Source organism: Doryrhamphus excisus, chromosome 1 (assembly GCF_030265055.1).
Source record: "Doryrhamphus excisus isolate RoL2022-K1 chromosome 1, RoL_Dexc_1.0, whole genome shotgun sequence".
Lineage (NCBI taxonomy): Eukaryota > Metazoa > Chordata > Actinopteri > Syngnathiformes > Syngnathidae > Doryrhamphus > Doryrhamphus excisus.
Genome location: NC_080466.1, coordinates 42,755,456 through 42,780,434, shown reverse-complemented (window position 1 = coordinate 42,780,434; position 24,979 = coordinate 42,755,456). Strand labels below are relative to the sequence as shown.

The 24,979-nt window shown below is 40.1% G+C and overlaps 1 protein-coding gene across 8 annotated transcripts in view; it reads right to left on the bottom strand.

The window, feature by feature from the left end:
* Nucleotides 1–354: 354 nt before the first annotated feature.
* Nucleotides 355–24,979, bottom strand: part of foxp1b (forkhead box P1b) — a 166,560-nt gene continuing 141,935 nt past the window's right edge. For 3 of the 8 annotated variants that reach the window (XM_058087405.1, XM_058087397.1, XM_058087414.1), the window contains 9 exons: nt 20,220–20,307; nt 18,682–18,765; nt 14,764–14,971; nt 13,152–13,228; nt 12,446–12,547; nt 10,694–10,815; nt 9,842–9,911; nt 9,487–9,653; nt 357–4,129 (listed from right to left, as the gene is read on the bottom strand). In XM_058087405.1, the coding sequence (XP_057943388.1) occupies nt 3,988–4,129; nt 9,487–9,653; nt 9,842–9,911; nt 10,694–10,815; nt 12,446–12,547; nt 13,152–13,228; nt 14,764–14,971; nt 18,682–18,765; nt 20,220–20,307 (1,060 nt within the window). In that variant the 3' untranslated portion in view covers nt 357–3,987. Of the gene's footprint in view, nt 4,130–9,486; nt 9,654–9,841; nt 9,912–10,188; nt 10,347–10,693; nt 10,816–12,445; nt 12,548–13,151; nt 13,229–14,763; nt 14,972–18,681; nt 18,766–20,219; nt 20,308–24,979 lie in introns of those variants that run through there. The other 5 variants (XM_058087423.1, XM_058087431.1, XM_058087439.1 and 2 more) reach the window with 3 other exon arrangements.

Genomic DNA, 24,979 nt, shown 5'->3' with positions numbered 1-24,979 from the left:
AGTAACACAAGCACAAAAATAAAAATAAAAATAATGACTAATAATAATAATAAGAATGTTGTTAATAATAATAATATTACTATTATTATATTCATATTGTTGTTAATAATATTAATATAATAATAGTTGTAATATTATTATTGTTATTATTATTATTGGGCGGGGCTTATATCGAGAAGAGATTAGGATTCTGCCTTGTATTTGATCAGGAAATGTGCAAATACAGCAATTATTCCATAATAAAATGGTAAAAAAATGATATGAATCAAGCAGAACATGCAGTTCAATGGACAAATATTAACATTTATTTATTTTTTCATCATGAAAAGTGTGGGTGTGCCTCCCCTGCCCGAAAAACAGAAGCAACAAGAGGAAACCATCTTAACAACCAGCATTTTATTGCATGTTTCGAATGCTCACGTCAGTGGTTGGACTGACTACACGAGTGGTCTGCATCAGTTTAGACAAGGAATGATGACGTTACACACTCATGGAAGAGAAACGCAAGAATATTCCTCTAAAAAAAAATAAACAAGAAAATGAAACAACATAGCACATCTTAAAAAAACAAAGAAAAAATGGATGAGAAGAACATGGCGGCTCCACTTCCACTCATCGTCTGCATAAAAGGGAAGCGAGTTGGAGTCCGATGCAATGGCAGACACGGTGGATGGAACGATGGCTTCTTAAGAAAACTTTTGAATGACAAGGGCACATTTTGATGCACGAGTGAATAATTTCCTTTTAAACATAAAACAAAACCAAAAAAAAGATAATATTTAACAATAATCTTTACATCTTTTACATCTTGGCACTGCATATTTTTCATCTTTTTCCCCCATATTAACTCCATATAAAATATCACCCTTATATTATTACTGATCACTGGAATTCTAAGGAGCCAGGGCTTTGTCATGCAACACGTCTCCGTAGCTTAAAAAGAGCAAATACACGTGTGTGGCTTTTACTAATGTTTCACATGTCATGGCCACGGGAGGCAGTGGTCGGACCATCAAAAGGGAGTAGAAAAACACGAAAAAGGGAGACGTCTGTACAAAAAGCCTTAAGTTGATAACAGAGAAAAGTCTGTCTTTTATATTACAGTTGGAAATCCAAAAAATTCGGGGCAATACCCCTCCTTCCCCCTAACCCCCGCATATCTCGCCTTGATGGTTTTCTTTCAGAAAAGCAAGTAAACGTTCAGCGCAGCAGCTGCTCTCGTTGCTGATACGTGAAGATAAAACAACAGCGTGAAGTCAAAAACGTCATCGAGTGCCCGAAAAACCGCCACATAAAAACAGAAGGAGCGCTGCTTCTTTGGAAAAATGAATGACGGAACCTTGAAGACAAATCTTTTTCAGGATTTTCTTCCTACAGGATCATGCACGACAAGAACCGAGTGGAAGCCAATGAATGATTCCCCCATGTCGAGCCATTTCTCATGCCGTTATCTTTAGAAATGTTTGCAGAAATGCCACACATGCTTCAGATGATGTAATTGACCAGCGTCGTCTTTCCTGGGGGGGTCGGTTCTCACGATCCCAGCCCGACCGGCACTGACCCATCCCACAGCCGGATTTGCCCTAGTAGTAAAATTAGAAAGCGATACCAATAACTGCCACAAAGTACCTTGTACCCGGCGTATTAGTTGACAGGAGTGTTTTTTTTTTTAATATAAAAAGTAATACAGAATTTTAAAACACAATCATGACGTCTTGTCAATGTGAGAGTGGAAAGTGGAAAGTGGGACCCCAACCAAGACAGTGAAAACACAGAAAATGAGGCATACAATCATTCAAAAACACAAACATGGGATCATTGTGTGGTCCAGTTGAAGTCAAGAATCCATTTCACATTAGTCGTGTTCGCCATATTTCCACTTTTTTTTTTTACTCGCTCATTAGCCCAAAAACAAAGTCTGCATTAATTCGGAATGGACTCTCACTTTTGGTCACCGAAGCTGTACTTTTAGTTTGAGACCATCCAACAGGAGAGGGGAAAAAAAAAACAAAAATGGGAGCCATTTTTGGCCTGATCTGCTTTTACATGGAACACACATCATTGATTCTGTACTCTCTCTTTGGTAGTCAAAAACATCAATAATTCACGAGCCAAATAAAGCAGCTGGTCGTAATAAATAAGAAACGATTAGAAGTCGTTGGTTTGAAGTCGGACTTTTTTTAAAGCCCATTTTGGCTGAGAGGGAATTGGAAGTGGATGCGGATTCTCCCGTCCGTGTTCTCTACTGTGCTTCCTTATGGCTAGGAAAAGATGGAATGTGCAATTGTTAGGTGTTGTTAGGGGTGTCCTGATACAACATTTTCACTTCGAAGTAATTGGGTAACTGGTAATCAATTGCAAGGCATAGATTATAAGTTTTCTGTTCGTATTTTGACTAATTTTTTGCCATTTTTCTCAAGTTGCCTCATTGAATTCTACTTTCTAATTTACTGGTGTAAAGTGTTGTGGTGGTTTGCTAACGCTAATTCATTGAGTTAAGCTTGTGACGCAATTAGGTACACAAATCGAATGTTTACCGAATGCTTTTTTTTAAAATTACGGAATACTTTCTAATAGTTTTGGAGACTTTGTGTCTGTAAGTAATGTGCAACTATAGTTGTTAGGACACTAACAATTATAATTAGGACACTAATTATGCTTTTCAGCCTGTTTAATGTGTAGTTTATGTGTAAAAAGTACGACCTTCTGATATATTTCAGGTAAGTTTTTATTGTATGCATACACTTGGACATAAAAAATGGACATATTATATCTGTGGCTTTAGTTTGTGTACTTTTTTCTGATATTTGCCCGATATCTATTATAAATATTGGATCAGGACACCTCTAGGTCTTATTGTAAGTCTTTCCCTTCATGGCAGAAAACACACATTTGGTGTGCAATTATTAATGAAAAAGTCATGTGACCGAATAAATGAAAAGTTGAAGTTGAACTCCCCCCATCTGATGGACAATGACGGCTGCATTCAGGTATCACAATTAGTCGTTCTAAATTATGATCTGGCCTGTGCACACCTGACATTTTCATTTTCTCTGGCTAAGCCGCCCGCCGCTTGTAAGTGATCAGAAATTGTGTTGCAGCTCGACACGCTCGGCCGTGAGAGGCTGCTCCAAGTGTAATGTCATAAGGATAAATCATAACCTGTATGATTCCTCTGTCATTCATTTGCATCTTAAATTAGGCTTCACTGATGCGTGGAGAGCGCCTTCATTACATGACTGCTGCCAGTGCAGCGAGGGTGGGCGCGGCGGTGCGCTGAGGGGGTGCGCCGAGGTGGTGAATAGTCAGGGTGCATGTTTTTTTTTTTTTATTCCAGAATAAATGACACATTCTGCTTCATGTGTGTTTTGGAAGAACATAAAGGAAATCATAAACATTCATCATCAAGTGCAAAACACACACACACAATCTCCACAGCACGGACATGAGGTCTGATGAGTTTTCAGAAAAAAAAATAAAAGACACAACATCAATATCAGCATTGACCGATGGAAAGACACGTTATGTTGACATTGAAGAACGACCCCCCCCCCCCCCCCCCCCCCAACAAAAAAAATAACTCACAGTAGATGGACTCCAAGCAAAGTGTAGAAGGCAGTGAACGCACATCCATGGAAATGACACGCCACTCACTTGGTCTCTGTCAAGTTTCGGAGTCCTCAATTGTGTGGCGGTGGAGGGTGGGGGGGTGTATAAGGGGCAGCGGGGAAGGGGGCATATCATCACAGTCCGCCTCCCTGGCTGTGTGGCGAGGGTGTCCGCCCCCTTTTGGTCCCTCATCTCCGACAGCGAACATGTCGCCACGTACCAAACGAAGAAAGCAGGCTTGTCTTGACATAAAGTAAAAAGTGGGGACTCTCGTGTTGCGATGTGTTGTTATGGCACTAAAAAGTTACTTGGCGAATTTCGCCTTCGGCGGCCGTGAGATCGCAGTTCATGGCGGCGACTGCCTCGGCCGCTGAGCTCTCACAGCATGTCGTCGTGGACCTGGTCGTCGTCGTAATCTCTGTGGTGGTCGAAATCTGGACTGTGATTGACTGTCGTGACCAGGGACAGGGGCCCTTCGTGGTCCTCCGGGTCTAGTGGTTCCTCCTTGATGTGATGATGCCTGCAACAGCGCAAGTATGTGATGAATATATCTATATATATATCTATGTATATCTATATCAATCTATATATATATATATATATATATATATATATATATATATATATATATATATATATATATATCTATAGCATAGTAACATTTTTATCTATTTTCATACTTTTAACATTGACGCTTTGCGCCATCATGCTCGGTTTAGCATGCTAACATTAGCATAGTAGCATTATAGCTGTGTATATCGATATCTATATATAGATATATCATGCTCGGTTTAGCATGCTAACATTAGCATAGTAGCATTATAGCTGTGTATATCGATATCTATATATAGATATATCATGCTCGGTTTAGCATGCTAACATTAGCATAGTAGCATTATAGCTGTGTATATCGATATCTATATATAGATATATCATGCTCGGTTTAGCATGCTAACATTAGCATAGTAGCATTATAGCTGTTTATATCGATATCTATATATAGAAATATCATGCTTGGTTTAGCATGCCAACATTAGCATAGTAGCATTATAGCTGTGTATATCTATAAATAGATATATCATGCTCGGTTGAACATGCTAACATTAGCACAGTAGCATTATAGCTGTGTATATCTATCTATATATCTACGTATATACAGTATACTAAACAGAGACTATATACTGTGGAGACTGTATATACAGTATACTATACAGAGACTATATACTGTATATGCGTATATACGTATATATATATATACACGTATATCTACATCTATATCTAGTTATATATACATATAGATACATATATATACACACACAGCTATAATGCTACTATGCTAATGTTAGCATGCTAAACCTAGCATGATAGCACAAAGCGTCAAAGTTAAAAGTAATGAAAATAGATAAAAATGTTACTATGCTAATGTTAGCATGCTAACATTAACATGCTCACAATGATAACATACAAACTTTAACATGAAACACACAGCATGTGTAGAGAGCTAGGTGTGTTTTAACACTGACAAAAATGTCAAAAAATTCCACTATGCTACTTTTAGCATGCTACTGCTAACATGCTAACACCAATATAAACACTTAACGGTAGCACTTAATGGTGTTTATATAGGTTTCTCCTCATGAAAACAGCTATGTTAGCAATGCTAACGTTTGCATGTTAAACCTAGCATGATAGCACTACTTGGCTGCCAAAACTAATGACAACTAATGTCATTAAAACTAATGACAATGACAAAAATGGTGCTATGCTAAAGCTAATTGCTAACTGCATTCACTTGTACTGTGATTTGTAAAGGAATAAACGGGAACAAAAACAAATGCCTGGTATCCAGGAGGCTCCAACGAGAAGCCTCGCCGGAGCTGATGATAGTTTCAGCTTTCTTTTGCGGTATTTCAGTGCAGGCACAGCTCCAGGCTTTTTATTTTCACGGCAACCGTATTCACTTAGAATTGATAAACGAGGAAGATTAACAACGCGAGACGCGGACGGGAGAGAATGGACTCTGCGGAGAGCGACTTGGGCTACCGTTGTCAGCCTCCTGGTGGCGGCTGATCAGCGGCGCGCTGTGTGTTCCCCTTCCTGCTCGTTAACATGCACAACCTGCGAGAAGGGTCTCCAGAGGATGACCCCGAGCCGGCTTCTATCATTAATCAACTTCAAGCAAACACGGCGCTCAGACGCCAGCATGCGCGCTTTAAACTCCACAATTAATGCAGATTTTCCAGCAAGTGTCAATAAAGGAAGAAAAGCGCTGGCAGGAGAGGCGCGCAAAGAGAGCAGCGGCGCAGATAAGAAACACAGCCCCCTTACGAGAATAATAACGCTGTCACTTGTAAACAAGGCAAAAACACGAGCCCCCCCCCGCCCCCCCTCCAGCTCACAGTCTGGGCAAAAGAGCCGCTAAAGAGATGAGATGTGCCAAATTTCTCATTACAGAAACAGAGCAGGAATAAAGCGCGTCGTGCATGGGGGGGCGGGGGGCAGGGGCGGCGGCAGCGGCATCGACGAGCTGTGGCAGAAAACAGGAAAAAAACATTAGGAGCAGCTGCAGGGGACTTGGGACTCTAACCTGCGGTGCCAGTCTGCTGTTGTCGCCGCCGAGCACCAGGCTCATTTAACCGCAGCGACGAGGGGGCTACCGGGCCCACCCCAGCTTAGACAATCACACCGTATGTTAATGAGCTGACATATTTTGGTGTAAATGATAAAAGAAGAAGTAAAGTCAGCTTTTCTATCATTTTCACATCAAAGTAACCCCACAAGTGCTGTTGCCTCGGGCCCGAGTCTGTGGCTGCAAGGCACACATGAAATTGTTATCACCGCGCTATTGAACTGCATGCTGATTCAACACTTTGCTTATAATTAGCTTCCCTCCGTACCTGATTCTCATCTGGATGTTGAGGGAACTCACCCTGATTTGATTTCACTGCTGATTTGGACGGATTTAGCGTCGTAAGTTGACAACCGTTCTTTGAAGTAAACGTGTTGAGTTCCTTTTCTTACTTTGTGCTACTTATTGAATCAGTCATTGATTCATTTTCTACCTCACGAGGGTCGCAGGGGGTGCTGGAGCCTATCCCAGCTGTCTTCGGGCCAGAGGGAGGCGGGGTAAACCCTGGACTGGTGGCCAGCCAATCACAGGGCACATATAGACAAACAACCATTCACACTCACATTCATACCTATGGACAATTTGGAGTCGCCAATTAACCTAGCATGTTTTTGGAATGTGGGAGGAAACCGGAGTACCCAGAGAAAACCCACGCATGCACGGGGAGAACATGCAAACTCCACACAGAATTGGGGTTGAACCCTGGTCTCCTCGCTCTGAGGTCTGCGCGCTAACCACTCGACCGCCGTGCAGCCCTTGAATTATTGAAACAAGCGACAAAAAAATCATTAATTTATTTTCAATAATATTTTCTATCAAGGATTCCCAGTTAAAGGAAACATCCACAAGCATGGATATTTATTACCTCTGCCAAGGAAATTTGGGCTAATTTGTTGTTGATTAGCCTATAAAACCCTCTAAAAAACACAAAAGCATTAACAAAGCTTCTTTTCTGGCCGTATTGACTTGAAAAGAGCTCATAACAGCTCATAACCACTTATCCACTTGACTTTAACGACTTGACTTTGTTCGAAAACTTTTGACTGGTTGTGTAAATCTACTATATTTTTTTTAGAAACTGTGTTTACTCGTAATTTTGGGGGTTCTGGAAGCGATTATGTGGATTTACGCCACTTTAGTTTGTGTGAGTTGCAGTTTTATAAATACTAAAAAGTCAATACAAACCAAAAAAATTCTGTCAGAGGAGAGGGCTCTACTTTATGAATAAAAATTAAATAAATAAAATAATAAAATAATAAAAATAAATAATTTTAATTATAAATAATTTTATAATAATATTTTTTATTAATAATAACTATTTAATAATAATAATAATTTTATAATAATATTTTTTATTAATAATAACTATTTAATAATAATAATAAAAATATATAAAATGTCCTAGCACAAGCATATACATAATTATGTGTGTGTGTGTGGGGGGGGGGGGGTCCACCAGCCTAAAGCGAGACACAGCAGGGCAAAGGGAGAAGCAGGCTGCCTTTAGGCCAGCACACCCATCCTGTTTCTGCCTTTCCTGTTCCACAGCCACGCTCACAGCCATGTTCGCTGTGATAAGGGGTGGCACTTTCCTCCAGTTGGCCCTGAGCTTATTCCTGCACCTTTTTTTTTTTTTTTTTTTTGCAGGCAAAATTTCAGGAGGCCATCCCCTCGTCTTCCCGCACTGCACACGAGTGGTCTGCCCCCACATCTGGAACGCATGCAGCGTGTGCTGTATTATTTTAAGCTTCAAACAACTTAGCAGACACTCCCACTCAACAAGTGAACGGGGAGCTGTGGTTTTTGCAGGCCAACCGCAAATTTCCAACACAAGAACTTTGAATGATGTCCTCCAGGCTAATTGTGCTTTAGTGCTATTTTTCTTTAAGCAGCTCCTCCGCGCCGCCGAATGTGTTACGGCTCGTGTTTCACCGTGTTGGAGCCAACAGCGGTCTGGCAGTGGAAAAGTATTTACATGAAAGTGAATTGTGTGATTCTACGTAACCAACAACAAAGTTCATAATCTTTCATTCGGTAGAATAAGATGTGGTCTTTTTTTTCCTCTGCTGCTCTGCTGACAGAAACGTGGAATAGGTGGAGTTTCCTTTTCTAGCCACAACCGAGGTCATGACCCCACCCAAGATCCAGTGTCATCCATTTATTTATCCCGCTCCAGCACATTGTTTACTTTTTCCACCGAATACAGTGGCCAACGATTGTCATTTCGGCCAAAATGAATTTGTCCCTTAGTAGCACTCAAACACGCGTATGTGGCCCTGCGTGGCCCACCCACGTCATCAGGTACTTCCTTGCATAGTATACTGACATATACTGAGCTGTGGACGTGTGATGATAGCACCTCATCTTCTCTTGTTCAATAAGTAATCACTGCGATAAAAATCTGACTATGCTAATGTTAGCATGCTAACATTTAGCATGCTAACATTAACATGCAACACCCAGCATATGTAGAGCTAAGTGTGATTTAACACTGACCAACATGTCAAAAAATTATACTATGCTACTTTTAGCATGCTACTGCTAACATGCTAACACCTATATAAACACTTAATGGTGTTTAGATAGGTTTCTCCTCATGAAAACAGCTAATGGTACTAGCGAAATACACTAATCCTAAAGATCCTATAATAACAACATTCTGTGTATGATTATAATTTTTAATGATAACTCAGCGACTTATTTCAACGTTCACTTTTTAAAGCTTATTTTGTTTTTCTCAAGTTTTTTTTTGCTGGAGCCTATCCCAGCTGTCTTCGGGCGAGAAGCGGGGTACACCTTGGACTGGTGGCCAGCCAATCACAGGACACATATAGACAAACAACCATTCACACTCACATTCATACCTATGGACAATTTGGAGTCGCTAATTAACCCAACATGTTTTTGGAATGTTTTTGGGAGGAAACCGGAGTACCCGGAGAAAACCCACGCATGCACGGGGAGAACATGCAAACTCCACACAGAGATGGCCGAGGGTGGAATTGAACCTTGGTCTGCGCACTAACCACTCGACCGCCGTGCAGCCTCAAATGTTGGCCAGAAATTCATAAAAATTTCAACATGATGTGGTGCTGTTGTAAAAAAAAACAAAAAACCAAAAGCTCCAAAACATAGTGTGGCATTTTAAGCCCCCCCCCCCCCCCCCAAATAAAAAGCCAGCAGTGAAATCCCAGAGGGGCTGACGCTCTACGGTTGGCATGGACTGTGTGATTGCGGTTGCCACTCACATAGCTGGCAGGGGCGAGCGTCCCGGGCTGCTGTCACTGCCGTTGCTGTTTCCATGGTCCATCGCCCCATTCATCTCCTCGCGGATGGCGTTGGCCAGCGAGTTGAGGGTGGGACTCCCAATGGAAGCGCTTGTGTATAGAGGTATGTTGTTCTCTGCCATTGAAGCCTGAAACGCAGGCAGGCCCGAAGCATTAAATGCGGAACGGAAGAGAGTTGTCAGCACGTACTCAGGTGGCCATCACTCACTTTTAAATGTTTTTTTTTATACAAATACATCCTGCCCAAAATGAAGTGGAACAGGATGTTTTTATTTGCATTACTTCTCAAATTGCTTCTTAAGGTTCTTATTTGTACCTGGAAGGCAGCGGAGAAAGTCGGACCGTAGCCCAAGCTAGTCTGAATATTCTTCACCAGTGCCGGACTCCTGCAAACAGAAAAATGAAATTACAGCCGCAGGCTTATGTCTCACCTTGCATGCAATGTATCATATTTGCTAATAAGAAATCGATGCACTTTGTATGAGAACAAAATACATTTACTGCTGCAGCAACGAGCGTAGCGCAGCTTTTAAACGGCACACAGCAACACAATGGAAGCAACAATAAGCTGATGGAAGCTAAAGCATGATGGATGAATGCGTGATGGGGGGACATGCAAGGGTGGGGGGGGGGTTTCGCGGCGTGGCAGGCGGAAGTGCTTACTGTACGAGCGGCTCATCGGCGGCGTATTTCCGAGGGCGGCCTCTCTGTATGTGTCGGCCGCGCTTAAACTCCTCATCATCAACGGTCCAATAGGACCCAAACTCATCCTCTACTCTCACAAAGCACTTATGCAGGGAAAGGTTGGTGCGAACGGCACCCTGGGAAAGCGAACCAGCGGGAGCAGCCAGATGCGGATGCAGCGTGCCACGAGACAGATGACGGACATAAACACACACACACACAGGGAGGAAGGGGGGGAGAGGCGTGAGGATCACAATGAAAACAAGCCAAAGCCACTGTGGGGTTATGGGGCATCACCAAAAGCCTTCTGAGAGCACGTGAAGGGGAGTGGGGGGGGGGCACGCCAAAAGCAAGCAGGGACCTCAGACGATATGGCACACACACAATGGATGGATAGATGGAGGCGGCGGTGGCAGTCTCTTCCCATCGGGCGACGGACAGGAAGACCCACGCTAGATCCCGAAGTCAAACGGGGCAAACCTACCCACTGATCTTTTGAGGCCGTCTCTTTTGGAACTCTATTTCGTCCACTGTCCACACGGCCCCTTTTACGTTTTCTACTCGCACAAAACACTTGTGAAGACTAAGATTATGGCGGACTGCATTCTACAGTTGGTGTAGAAACAAAGAGAACAAGAAAAGCTCCTATCAGTCAACATCTTGGCATTGGGAACATGACATTGCAAAAATAGAAGATTTCTTTCCGACGGATCGCGTGAGATTAGAATCCAGTGTGGAATTGCTTAGTTATTGGCCAAATAAGTCCCTGGTGAATGTCATTGGCGCTGCAACAATTAATCAACGCATCGATGATTAATCGACTCACCGACTAATCAACAATTATTTTGATTTTTTTAATAAAAAAAATGATTCAGCCTCACAAATATTATTAATATTTCCTTATTCATCCAAGGAAGGAGACCTATTATCTTGGTGACCGTCTAAGGCCGAAGTCATTACTTTCGATTAATCGAATGCAAAAATAATATTTAGTTGCGATCATACTGTTTATATGCGAAAGCTACTTTCGGTATCATCAGAGTTGGAGGGGTCAAAAAATCATGACTAAAATTAACAAAAATTAGTTGGGATTCTTAAGAGATAATAAGACATAATAAAGAGACATAAGACATAATTCACATGTATGTATGTAAGGTTGATTGACTACACATTGTATTAGACAAGTCCAATGGACTTGGAAATAGTGTGTGCGCTGTAGACGTATTTATAAATTTGACATTTTAATATGTGTATATATAGTATTTATATTTTTTATATTACTTTTTCCAATGTTCAAACTGTATAAAGTATATACCGTATTTTCTGGACTATAAGTCGCTCCGGAGTATAAGTCGCACAAGGCCAACAATGCATAATTAGGTAGAAAAAAACATTACAAAAAAACATACATTATTCGTATTCTGTTATACATTATTATTGCATTTACAACATCAACTTATGTTACATTTTTTAAACCAAAAAATACAAGCCCACACCCCCACCGGCTAGCATTTAACCAAACCCAATCGTCGTTTGAAAGAACGATTTCCACAATTATGAATTAAACTGCGTATACTGTATTTTCTGGACTATAAGTCGCTCCGGAGTAAAAGTCGCACAAGGCCAAAAATGCATAATTCGGTAGAAAAAAAACATATATAAGTCGCACTGGAGTATAAGTCGCATTTTTTGCGGGTAATTTAATTTACAAACTACTTGAGCAAAACAGACATTACGTCATCTTGGAAGGAAAGTTCTAACAATAAAAGAATAGGTGTAAGATATGCTAACACAATGGTTATTCAGCTAAACAAAAAATAAACAAACAGAAAAGGTGTCCAGTGTTTATGTAACATAAACAGTTTTTTCATTTATAAGTCGCTCTGGAGTATAAGTCGCAGGAACGGCCAACCTATGAAAAAAAGTGCGACTTATAGTCCGGAAAATACGGTATTTTCTTATATTTCAGTCTTATGTTTCCCGATATTTGACTTACTTCTGATGTTCGCTTTTCACTGTGGTTGTTGTTAAAGGGCTTTATAAATAAAGTTTGTATGTTATATTTAATTTTGCATCTTGGTGTTCACTTGAGGCTCGGTGAAATGTACAGAACAGTACAAACATCACAGTAAGAACAAGAATGTCATTATTGTGTATTATTTTCCTGAAATAGAATTGTGTAAATACTGGATGTTATTTAGGAAGTAGGAAGTAGAAGGAAGTGGAAAAACATTACCTTCCACGTTGCTGCGTTGCGCCTGAAATATGCAAACATTCGTGTGAACCAGTTGTAGATTTCGTTTAGTGTTAGCTGCTTTTCAGGCGATTCCAGGATGGCCTGAGTGAAGAACGGTGACAGAAACAAACATTTCAAATGTTGCTTCGTTCACAAAGAGGTTAATAATTCACAAGACGACAGTCAGGTTGTGTGTGTGTGTGTGTGTGTGTGTGTGCGTGTGTATGTGTGTGTGTTCTCAGAAGAAGAACACAGGACAAAATGGCAGTGAAAAGAGTACCGGCTCTTTATGCAAGTCTGCTGCACTTTTTATTCAAAATGGCAGATTTGAATACATTTCCTTTTGTGGGTGCAAAATAAAGGACAGGCGGAAAAAAACAGTTCTCAGGCAGATTACAGGGCAGCAATTATGGTCGGCTCAGATTAATTCCTGAGATCCCAGATTACTGCGGCCCGGCGATAATTGAGTGGCATTCTTAAAACAGGTCCGTCCTTACTGTTGTGTGAAATGAATTTGGTTCTAATCACTGAAATGCTTCATCAAATGGAATTGTCATCTGCATGTTTTTTTTCTTCCCAATCTCATACGCATGCAATCATTTGACTTAAAGTCCAAATCCAATCATTAAAAAAAATGATGCAGAAAAACTAAAAGGTTTTTTTTTAACTACTGGAAACTCCCAAAGAAGACCAAATAAACCCTTACCTGTCTTATGAGCGAGGCGTACGTGAAAGGCGGTCTGACGTCTGCGTTCATGTAAAATTCTTTGTTCTGACTGAGATCTGCAATGAGAAAACAAATTGTTGTCATGGAATTATGTTAATGAGTCATGTGACACGAATATGACACGTCATGACTAAACGCCTGACAAGGGAATTTAATTTTACAGCAGAAATAAAACTCAAAATATATACCGTATTTTCTGGACTATAAGTCGCATTTTTTGCGGGTAATTTATTTTACTAACTACTTGACCGAGGCAAGTTCTAACATTAATAAAAGAATAGAGAACAGGCTGAATAGGTATGCTAACATGCTAACATGATGGTTATTCAGCTACATGAAAAATAAACATGAACAGAAAAGGTGTCCGGGCGGCACGGCGGTCTAGTGGTTAGCGCACAGACCTCACAGCTAGGAGACCAGGGTTCAATTCCACCCTCGGCCATCTCTGTGTGGAGTTTGCATGTTCTCCCACGTGCATGCGTGGGTTTTCTCCGGGTACTCCGGTTTCCTCCCACATTCCAAAAACATGCTAGGTTAATTAGCGATTCCAAATTGTCCATAGGTATGAATGTGAGTGTGAATGGTTGTTTGTCTATATGTGCCCTGTGATTGGCTGGCCACCAGTCCAGGGTGTACCCCGCTCTCTCTCGCCTGGAGACAGCTGGGATAGGCTCCAGCACCCCCGCGACCCTCGTGAGGAAAAGCGGTAGAAAATGAATGAATGAATGAATGAAAGAAAAGGTGTCCAGTGTTTACGTAACATAAACACTTTTTTCATTTTTAAGTCGCAGGAACAGCCGACCTATGAAAAAAAGTGCGACTTATCGTCCGGAAAATACGGTAATATTTTTGCAGTGTTAAGTAGGAGTCTTGTGAGATGAAAACGAGACAACATTTCTTCCTCACACGATAAACAAAAACATACTCTCTCATTTTGCCGGCCTCTGTATATTGCCATGTGCATCAAACAGGCAGGAAGAGAGTTCACTCTGTGCATTGGTTCAGCACCTACTGCACGCTAGCTAGTCATACAGTAGCATTGTATGTATGTGGGGGGAGGCGGGGATGCTAGAAAAAAAAAACACACAGCAAAACAGAAGAGCCTCGTGAGGAGAACTGCTGGGGCGAGGCGAGCCCATTAACAGCAACGAGTCGGTAAGCCAAATTTATTCCAAAGTAGGAGCAACATAAAATATAAAAAAACGAACTGGATTGGATGATTGGATATTTGGACATCATGCGATTTATAGATATGAATACATACTCGAATTTAAAGTTATTGTTAAAGTCATTAGGCCTTTCTCGCTCGTGTGTTAGAAGTCCAACAGAAGACGTTCAAGGTGCTTCCCATGCAAATAACATGTGCGATGGCAGTGGACACGAAACTACTTTTATGGGGTTTCCAAAGTATTTAAACTATTGTGTGAGTATTTTGTAAACAGCACATGAATAAATTATTTTACAGGATGCAATTACAGGGTTTTGGGTCCCCCCCCGCTATACCTAAGATTCATTCATATCATCAATATACTTCAATAATGGAACAGATAATTCAGTGAAGGTCATTCATGCCAAAAGTACACGTGAGTACCTGGAGAGATGGGCATGTTGTATTTTTCAGAGTAACGCCGTCGCATGGGGCCCATGCTGTGGAGGTTGTTCGCCGTGATGACAGAGTGAGTCTGGGACAGGGGCGTGAGCGGCGCTGTGGGTGTGGTGGGGGTCTGGGGCAGGCTCAGCGGAGGAGAGGCTTCGGGAAGGGCCGACTTGGACAACGTGACGTTGGACACCAAGTTGAGCTGCAGGGAAAAAAAGCAAACAAACTCAGTTCATCCTTCCCGGCGAACCGCACCGAGGTTTTAAACACGGACATCAACCATCGGCCATTCTTCATTCTCAGCCCCCTCGCCTGTCCCTGCTTCTCACCGCCGGGCCCATTAACACCTTCCTGTTTCGGGCAGCTTTGTTTCATCTTTTGTGTCTTTGGACAATACCCCCCATCTCATCCTTTCACCGTGAGGGTCTTAAACCCCAACAGGACTGGCCAACATGGGACCTTCTTATCTGTTAAGGAGACGCTTATGGAGGTGATCTGACGAGGAACAAGTCCTGCTTCTGAACTACGGAAGACGACCTCGCTAAGTGATAATGGCTACAATGTAAAGTCATTACGGCGAGTGCTACGAAACGAAGGTATAGCATGGCTTCAAGCAGCTGGGGGAGGGGGGGCGGGGGCGGCCTGTGCAGGGCATCCATTCTGGTTGAACATTTGCGCATGACCCTTGTATAGCTAGCTAGTACCGGGCAGGAAAACCTATGACACATATACATAGCTTCTTTAAATTGGTCTAAATTTGTATTTAAAATTGTAAATTTGTAAAAAAAAAAAAAAAAAAAATTAAAAAAAATATAAAAAAATTGCAAATTAATGCAATTTTGAGAAAATAGAATTCACAATATTTTTATAATATTTTCCATTTTATTTATCTTCTAAATCAAAGACATAAACACTCATTGTGTTTACAAGGGAATTGACACAGCCCACGTTAGCGACAAAGTACGTTCCCCGCCAGGAGCAAAAAGGAGCGTTACTGTAAATCACGAAGGAAATAAATCACGCTTTGGACACAATGCGATCACCGTAACGCCGCCGCTGCCGCCGCCGTGTTGACTTCTCTTTGTGGGGATTAGCAGGCTTTGTTTCTGGTTTCATCCATATTCCCCGGCCATAAACACAGAGAGGTTGCAACAATAGGCCAGACAGGCTGGTAATAGCCTGGCCTTTGTTTGTCTCCCCATTTGGACTCACTCCAGCGCCCAGACAAAATGAGACTTCAGACTGAAATTAATTAAATGGTAATTGGTGATCTAATTATACTGGCTTTGACTCGGCAAGCTGCTAAAGAAAATAAACAAAAAGTCCCTCCTCAATTATGTATGGCGTAAAAGGTCAGATTTCTGACAAGAATGCTTAGTGACACGAGCACGTGCGCGCGCACACGCGCATTAATAATGCGTCGCATTTGTTTGGAGGCCCCTACCTCATCCATCTTACACGAATAAAACCAATCCCATTCATTTGATGCTCCATATGCACACTATCAGTTTGCTTTAATTATAACAGAATCTGAGCTTACAATTGGCTGCTTTCTTATGGCAGCCGGCTACTACTTATACGCGCTTTTATTATATGCAACAACACAGAAACAAGCAATTACTGTGGACTTGGACGTGTGGACTCGACCTGTCCGCCACGCCAACGCTTCGTAGCGAGATTGCATTAGTAACTTTTGCAAATAAATTTGAATAAAACCCCCTCGCTTGGTCCCCTTGAGGTTGTTAGCGGGGCGATCTGCCATTCTCACAGTGAGCGAGAGAGAGAGAGAGAGAGAGAGAGAGCGAGGGGGGGGGGGTAGTGAACTCAAGATGCTATCTGCCACCTCAACCACTTTTAATATACAAATGTCTTTGTGTCACAGACCACTTTTTTTTTTTTTTTTTATAAATCTAATCTACACAATCAGCGTGTGACACAAGGACAGCTTTAACAGACAGCCTTTTGTTGTCTCCAGGCACTCTGTGTTGACTGCTACTGTAGAGACGAGACGCACATGTAGCCCCTGCACATCAATAGGCGTCTGTAAATAAATGATCCAAGCTGCACAGCGTGATGAGAGCCGCCGCTCCTGCTCGTCTATTGTGCATTTATGTGTATGTGTGTGTGTGTGTGTGTGTGTGTGTGAGTGTGTGTGTGATTTGGAATTCATGCCCTGCAGTGAAATGATCTTTGGCTCTCGGTGCTATGAAAGAAGTGTCATTCACACGGATATAAGGTCCCTTCTAAGACATGACAGAGTAGCCCCCCCCCCCCCCCCCCCCCCTTACGATGTTAAAGTGTTGTCCATCTCCGATAAGGACTACATGTTTAGCTATGGCCATAGTTTTTGGAATGGGATATGGACATATTTAATATTACATACAGCCCATTTAAAAATGCTGGGACTAAAGTCAATTGAGCATAACTAAAGTTCTATTTTTAGATTTTTTTTTCTTATAAATGAGTGTATATTTCCACCATCCTATACAGCTTTATTATTATATATAATGTCAATATCAGCAATATCTTCTAAACAGGCAAAAACAAGGAGGTATAAAGTATGAGCATGTGATTGTTATTATTAAATTATTAAATTATTGTGTGGCCTTTTATTGTGGCCAGCTTAGGGCTCACCTGTGCAAGTGGAATTATGAATTATGAATGCTCATCAACAGATATAGACAGATTTGTGAACAATATTTGGGGGCGATATAGTACAGTTGAAAAGCCATCTTTTCAGGAAATGCTGCAAAGGTTTCACAGACAGTGAAGGTTTATTTGGTCTACAAAAATGTTTGACAAATGCTTGTCCAGTCATATTTTTTCATTGTACTGAGCAAAAAACAAAGTGTTGTGTTTATTTTTTGGTGGGTGTATTTTTTTTTTTTTAACATTAACTCATTTGGTACCAAAGACGGGGTTTTTTCAACCCAAATATACGCTTCCAAACACAGATTTTTTGGGTGATGCATCTTTTTTTTTTTTTTTTTTTTTTTTGCATCTTTTAAGGTGATGATGCAACTCCACAATAGAAGAGTGCATGTTGGTTAAGTTTGGAGCCAAAACAATATCGAAATCAATGCTCTGCAGCAACCAGGAAGTGAAAAGGCATCTCGCCGTGTTGCGTGAAGAAGTGAAATTTGAACATGTTCACACGTGTGCACACACAGTTCAGTTGCAAATGTGAAAATTGTAAATAGTTCATGGTTTTATATCTGTAATTTTTTTTATTGTCATGTAGAATAAGCATTTTTTGTGTTGATTATGTTGTGGATTGATTGTTTAGACATTGTAGCTAAATGCTATTTACGGCTACATTTGGGTCAAAGTGAAATGTGAGTTTGAAATTAATCTTTCTACATTCTTAGTCTTTTTTAGTTTGTATTCTTTTATTTCCAAGTATTTTTACTTTATTTACTTTTTTTTGGTCTTAATTCATTTTCATTATAATGAATTGTGTGCAGCAGCGTTTATAAAATGTGACCTAAAATGTGTCAATTTAAGTAATATTTTCAGTAATGTGTAGATTTTTTGGTGTAATATTTGTAATCTGTAACAGGACACGTACTAATAATATTGTTTTACTGTAAATGTGCTTTGATAACGATTGAGATTCGACTGTCGACTTCCATGCCAAACAGACTTCTGCTTGCCTCCCGCTGCAGCGACGAAGCTGTTACAAAGTGTGCATCCACTTTATCTCTGACACCAAATTGAATCTTGGATGTCAGCAGATGTGGCCCCAATGATATTTACTGGCTTCCCCGGAGACAACAGCTGTTTTTATTTAGCAGATACAATAAGAAGATGGAGGGACAGATTAATGGATACATGTGTGCCAATTAAGACAAACAAAAGAACTGGAGGGAGGGGGGGGGGGGGGTAGAAGAGACTTATGACGAGCATGCTCACCGGTTGCGGGGTAGCTTTGGGCTCTGTGGATTTGACGTGAAGGTGCGTCATCATCGCTTGCAGACGTTCTTTATCTTTCGCTAGCTGCGAGGAAGGATGACATATGACAGGATTTTTTAAAAATTAATATGCATAAAGGATTAAAAAAATAACAAAACAGTGGGTATGTGGCTGATATATAAAAACAATTATTAAAAATAATTAAAAAAAATAAGTATATAAAGAAAAAAAATAATATAGAGAAAATGTTACATATTTCAATATTCTTACTGCAGGTTTTAGTATGATAGGATTTTAAAAAAATTAATATGCATACAGCATTAAAAAAAATAACAAAACAGTGGGTATGTGGCTGATATATAAAAAATAGTAAAAACAATTATTAAAAATAATTAAAAAAATTAAGTATATAAAGAAAAAAATCATATAGAGAAAATGTTACATATTTCAATATTCGTACTGCAGGTTTTAGTATGATAGGATTTTAAAAAGATTAATATGCATACAGCATTAAAGAAATAAAACAGTGGGTATGTGGCTGATATATAAAAAATAGTAAAAACAATTATTAAAAATAATTTCAAAAATTAAGTATATAAAGAAAAAAATTCATATAGAGAAAATGTTACATATTTCAATATTCTTACTGCAGGTTTTAGTATGATAGGATTTAAAAAAAAATATATGCATACAGCATTAAAAAAATAACAAAACAGTGGGTATGTGGCTGATATATAAAAAATAGTAAAAACAATTATTAAAAATAATTAAAAAAAAATAAGTATATAAAGAAAAAAAATAATATAGAGAAAATGTTACATATTTCAATATTCTTACTGCAGGTTTTAGTATGATAGGATTTTAAAAAGATTAATATGCATACAGCATTAAATAAATAAAACAGTGGGTATGTGGCTGATATATAAAAAATAGTAAAAACAATTATTAAAAATAATTTAAAAAATTAAGTATATAAAGAAAAAAATTCATATAGAGAAAATGTTACATATTTCAATATTCTTACTGCAGGTTTTAGTATTTTAGGTATTAATACTGCATGTATTAGTATTTTATTCAGCTTGTATTCAGTGTGTGCACCAAGGCCCTGAGTCATGCTTTTATCTTTAGCACATACGAGTATTTTATGGACCTTTTGCAGAAAATAAAACTAAAAATACAGCTCACTGGTGACCAAGTATTAAATAATATGGATTTTAAACAGGCAAATTAACTCCAAGTCAGTCAAGTTCCTATCCTACCTGGGCGAGGATTTTTTTCCGAATTTTATTGTTGGTGCAAAAGAGTCGTAAATAACTTTAAAACGCAGTAATATACAAAATGTAATTATCTTCTCCTCTTAGCTCCAGGCTCCTCGTATATCTTTTCCTGGCTGTCATGCATTCATAACACATTTTTAATGACTCGTTACTTTGCAGATGTACAAATTGATGCGGTGGGGTGTCTTTCCGGGTGACCCCCGTGGCTGAAGTTTGATGCAAAAGCTTGTTTTGTCTTTGAACGGAAGGTGCAAACAATACCTGCAGCTCCAGCTGTTGTACGACCTGCATTTGCACCCGGCACTGGGCGGTGCTCCTGTCATCCAGGGCGTGCTCATTGTTAAGATGCCTGGAAAACAAAAAGCAGAGAACACACACAAAAAAAAAAAAAAGCCCGTCAGTTTCACTTGCTGCAGCTCGTTTGATGCCAGAGCAGCCCTGTGAAGTCGCTTTTAATGACGCGACCCAGCCGGGTGAAGCGTGAGACGCTGTAAATAGTTAAGTAAATACCGTGTAAGGCTCAAACACGCGCTACGTGGCGCAAACACATGCGTGAATGACAGATAAGCGGCAAGACGGAAGGACTGCAAAATAAGCAGGAGCGCTTTGATTACCCCCGGATAGGTGAACACGGCCATGTTTTCCCCTTAATTGTGTCATTAAAATTAAAATAGTTGAAATAAAACGAAGGCAAACAGAAGAAGGAAATGGGATCTGTCACAACCTTGAGTTATGGCTATAATTATACATGATCATTTTATACAGGAAAAGATATTCCTTTGCCTCTACTTTTATAACTAATCTTAATAAGTAGCTCAGCCCGCTGCAGACAAGCTTTTTTTTTCTCCCTGCGATTCATATAAAATGGTGCAGATAAGGTTCACGAGTGAGGGAATATGATTGGAGGAATTTTATCAGCCAGCGCATGAATTACTGTTTGAAAATGCTTATGCAGGGGCATTTCATTAATCATTTAATCATAATCCGAGCAGGATGTTTGAACTGATTTCACAAATACCCTTTCATTTCACTACTTCATTATGCTCACTAATGGATCCAATATATTATATATATCATAAATTATATCACATCTTCGGTGACCATGTAGGTCACTGTCACCAAGCGCGTCTCGTGGGGGGGGGTGCATGTGGTGGAGCCGCACGACGGGACCAATGCACCTTTTCTGTCTTTCACAGCAAATAAAAAAAAACAGCCAGTGAAGGCATCGGGAAGGTTGTCATCACAGCGGTATAAATTTAACATCGCGCGCCGGTGCTTTAAATGCCACTCGGAGTAGAAAAACGGACGTGTGGAGGAAGGAAACATGTCGTCCTCCTCTAGGAATGTCACATTTTCAATACTGAGATATTGAAATATTTGGAATCTTTCTGGAAATTCAGTCACAATTACTAGAAAGTAAAAAAAAAAAATATTACCATATCACAAACTAGCATCTCAAAACTAAAAAGACTGCACCAAAGCGACAAAGCCTTAAATTATCAGTTTTCTCCACAAATAATTCAAGATTAATCAATGATTAATCAACGATTAAGAACGATAAAGAACGATTTTGGCATTTGATGAACTGTTGAGGCCTCAACTGTGATTGGTTCACCTGGTGCCTAACCGATTAATCAAAACACGCTTACGATTAATCGACTAAATAATCCTTTGCTGCAGCTCTAATTCAACACGTGTTTCTGTCCTATCTGGGTAAGGATTTTTATTCCGGAATGTATCGTTTGTGTGATAAATAAAGTTAAAAGCCAAGAATATACAAATTGTAATTATTTATTATCATATTTTTTAACTTCAATATTGACCTATTTGTCTAAAAATGGTACAAAAAATAAAGTAATATTTTTAAAAAATACTATGCACATACTAGTATTTTATGGCCCTTTTTTATTTATTGCAATTATTTTATAATATTACCTAACAAATTAAGAGTAATATTTTGAAAAAAAAAAAAAAAAGCAGTTTCCATTCTGTGCTTTTCATTAGTGGCGATTCAATTAAGGAGGTCTGGTAAACATTTCAAAGAGAAAAAAAATAGGTAAAGACGTTTCAACTTCAATTTAACTGGCATCAACTGAATTTTCAATGAAGGGCGTCCTACGTGAGCGGCTTTGAAATGGACTTGTTCATAGGAGACATATGCCCCGTTTCTTTTCATCCTTTGTTACATTCCACTTTATTTCTTCTAATGACATGGAGAGTCACAGTGCATAATTAATAGGAAATGAAATATTCAAATGGCCCTAATGCGGCCTTGAGAGAAGTGTCTGGACACGGGAGCGGCGGGCGGCGGGGTGGAGGGGGTGGGGGCGCTGGGATTGACATCAAGAGAGGACGGCGCACGTCGGCATGTGTCACTTTCTGGACTTCAAATGGAGCTTTTAAAAGCTCCGTGGCAGACTGACAATGTTGAACGTAAATTGGCACAATAAAACAAGTCACTCAAGACATTCCGCTAATGCGGCCATTTTTTAAAAACCTGTCAGTTACTTTGTTGATCTTTTCTTATTTGTATTTATTTTAGGTGCCCCAGATCTTTAAATTAGAATATATCATTTTCTTAAGCATGTATCTTATTCCAGCTATTAGAATGATAAATAACTCATTAAAAGGCAACATGTGGTGGAATTAAAAATAAAAAAAAAACAGTTGAGGCCAAAACAGTTCAGGTTCCGGCCTGCAGACGGAAACGGCACTAGAGGGCACTGCGGTGTTTCACTGCCTCTGACCTCCGGGGAGGACACTGAAGACTTGGTTCTTGACCGTCATGAACACTGGACTCCCGACCGACCGCACCTCTCCGCAGTGGCGTCCATTAGGCCTACTTTAGCGGGGCTTCAGCCCCTCCTAAATAATTTGATACATTGATTTATTTAATTAATTTTTAATTTTTTTTTTTTTTTACAAAAAAAATAAAAAATCAAAAAAAGTGTGTCATCACAGCGGTATAAAAAGAAAAAAAAATATTTGTCTTTTTTTAAACAAAAAATTATTTTTTATATATAATAGGGCAAAACCAGGCTAATAAGCAACAGGCCTACTACTACTACTTAATAATCAGAATAATAATAATAATGATAGTAATAATAATAGGCTAATTAATAATATAATAATGATTATTATAAAATTGATCACTGTCCACTGGTTGCAGAGCTTGAGCAGCGGTTTTGCAGTGTAGATTGTGTGTACTTGTGTAAATTTAATGCCTAAAAAAATTGAGTATCTTTACTAAATCGTTCCAAAAGTGGGAAAGTTATATTCCGGTTATTGTTCCTGATTTGTTTTTTTTTTTTTTTTTTTGATTTTTTTGAATGTCTACTACATTCATTCATATCCTGTGCCTCTCCAGGGGGCCAAGCCCCCCCGTCATCAGAACCTAGTGACGCCCCTGCCTCACTGTGCGCTGATCCCAAAAACAGGAACAGGGATTCGGGCGCTTTGTATTTATCAAGATAGCGCATGTCGGCATGTCATGTTTTCTTTGGAGGATAAAATAAACACACAAAGTTTAAATCAACATTGCAGTCCAGTTGCTGGTTGTTGCTGTTGGCATGTGGAGCTTCGGTCTGCTCCACGTTAAGAATCCTCCTCACCTTCCTTTCTGTCTGCTTACTCAGTACGAGTCCTGCTGACTCCACACTGGCGGACACCTCGCCACCTTCTCCTTTCAACATTTCCTCCATCCTTGAGGAGACTTTGGCCCAAGCATTTTAGCTTTCACTAAATACATTCTTTGTTATTGTTTTTGATTCTTCTCAGAGGCCGGCAGTATCGGTTGCTTGGCTTCATGTGGAAGCGCTTAAGGCTTTGAGAGTTAACGCCTTGGTGAGCGGCTCACACACTGGCCTACTGTTAGACAAAAGCAGCTTTGTCGAGACTCTCCTTGGCTGTTTTCTTAACATGTTCCGAGCGGTTTGAGCAGGCCACTAAAGTAAACAAGATGTTGCCATGATAAAAACACTTGTAAAAACAACGCAGAGTGCACCGGCAGACATTTTCAGGGGAAAGCTCCACTGTGTGCACAGAAATGGATTCGCTTTTCTTCTATAAACAAAAGGGCGAGGCGATGTCAGGATGCAATAAAAACTCAATCATTTAAAGGCAACCTCCCAAAGTCCTTGTGTGAGGATGTTTGGGTAAAACGAATGCTTTCATTTAATATGTTTATTACAAATAAGCAAATGAAAACGCATTGGATCTCCTGGAATACGGGAGTTTCCGAACTTTTACTCTGGATTAGAGCTGCAATTATTATAATTAATCAATTTTCCTTGCAATTGATTATTATATTATTCAACAACAGGCCGCACGGTGGATGAGTGGTTACCATGTAGGCCACACAATCATGAGACCTGGGTTTGAATCCCCGCTTGGGCATCTTTGTGTGGAGTTTGTATGTTCTCTCCGGTTTCCTCCCACATTCCGAAACAACAAATTTCCCGAAAGGAAAAGCTCAACAGCACGGTGGTCGAGTGGTTAGCGCGCAGACCTAACAGCTAGGAGACCGGGGTTCAATTCCACCCTCGGCTATGTCTGTGTGGAGTTTGCATGTTCTCCTTGTAGGTTAATTTGCAACTCCAATTTGTGCATAGGTATGAATGTGAGTGTGAATGGTTGTTTGTCTATATGTGCCCTGTGATTGGCTGGCGGCCACCAGTCCAGGGTGTACCCCGCCTCTCGCCCCAAGTCATATCGTGACCCTAGTGAAGAAAGGCGCAATAGAAAATGGATGGAAGTTTCCTACAGCTTCTATCAAATATGAAAAACTGATCCAAATACCGCACCGTACTCCCTGCACTGTGCAGGCCCAGTTTAGGCAGTCAAGTGCGCTACGTAACTCTGAGTTTCAGGCCTTCAGACACCAAACAGTCATGCTATTTTTAAATTTGTGATACCATCTAGTTGGGATAAGGCGGGCTGCACGGCTATGTGTGGATTTATGTAAACGAAGGGGATTCGAACTATTGACAAAGAGTCAAAACTTTCACCTCTACACCTGTCTG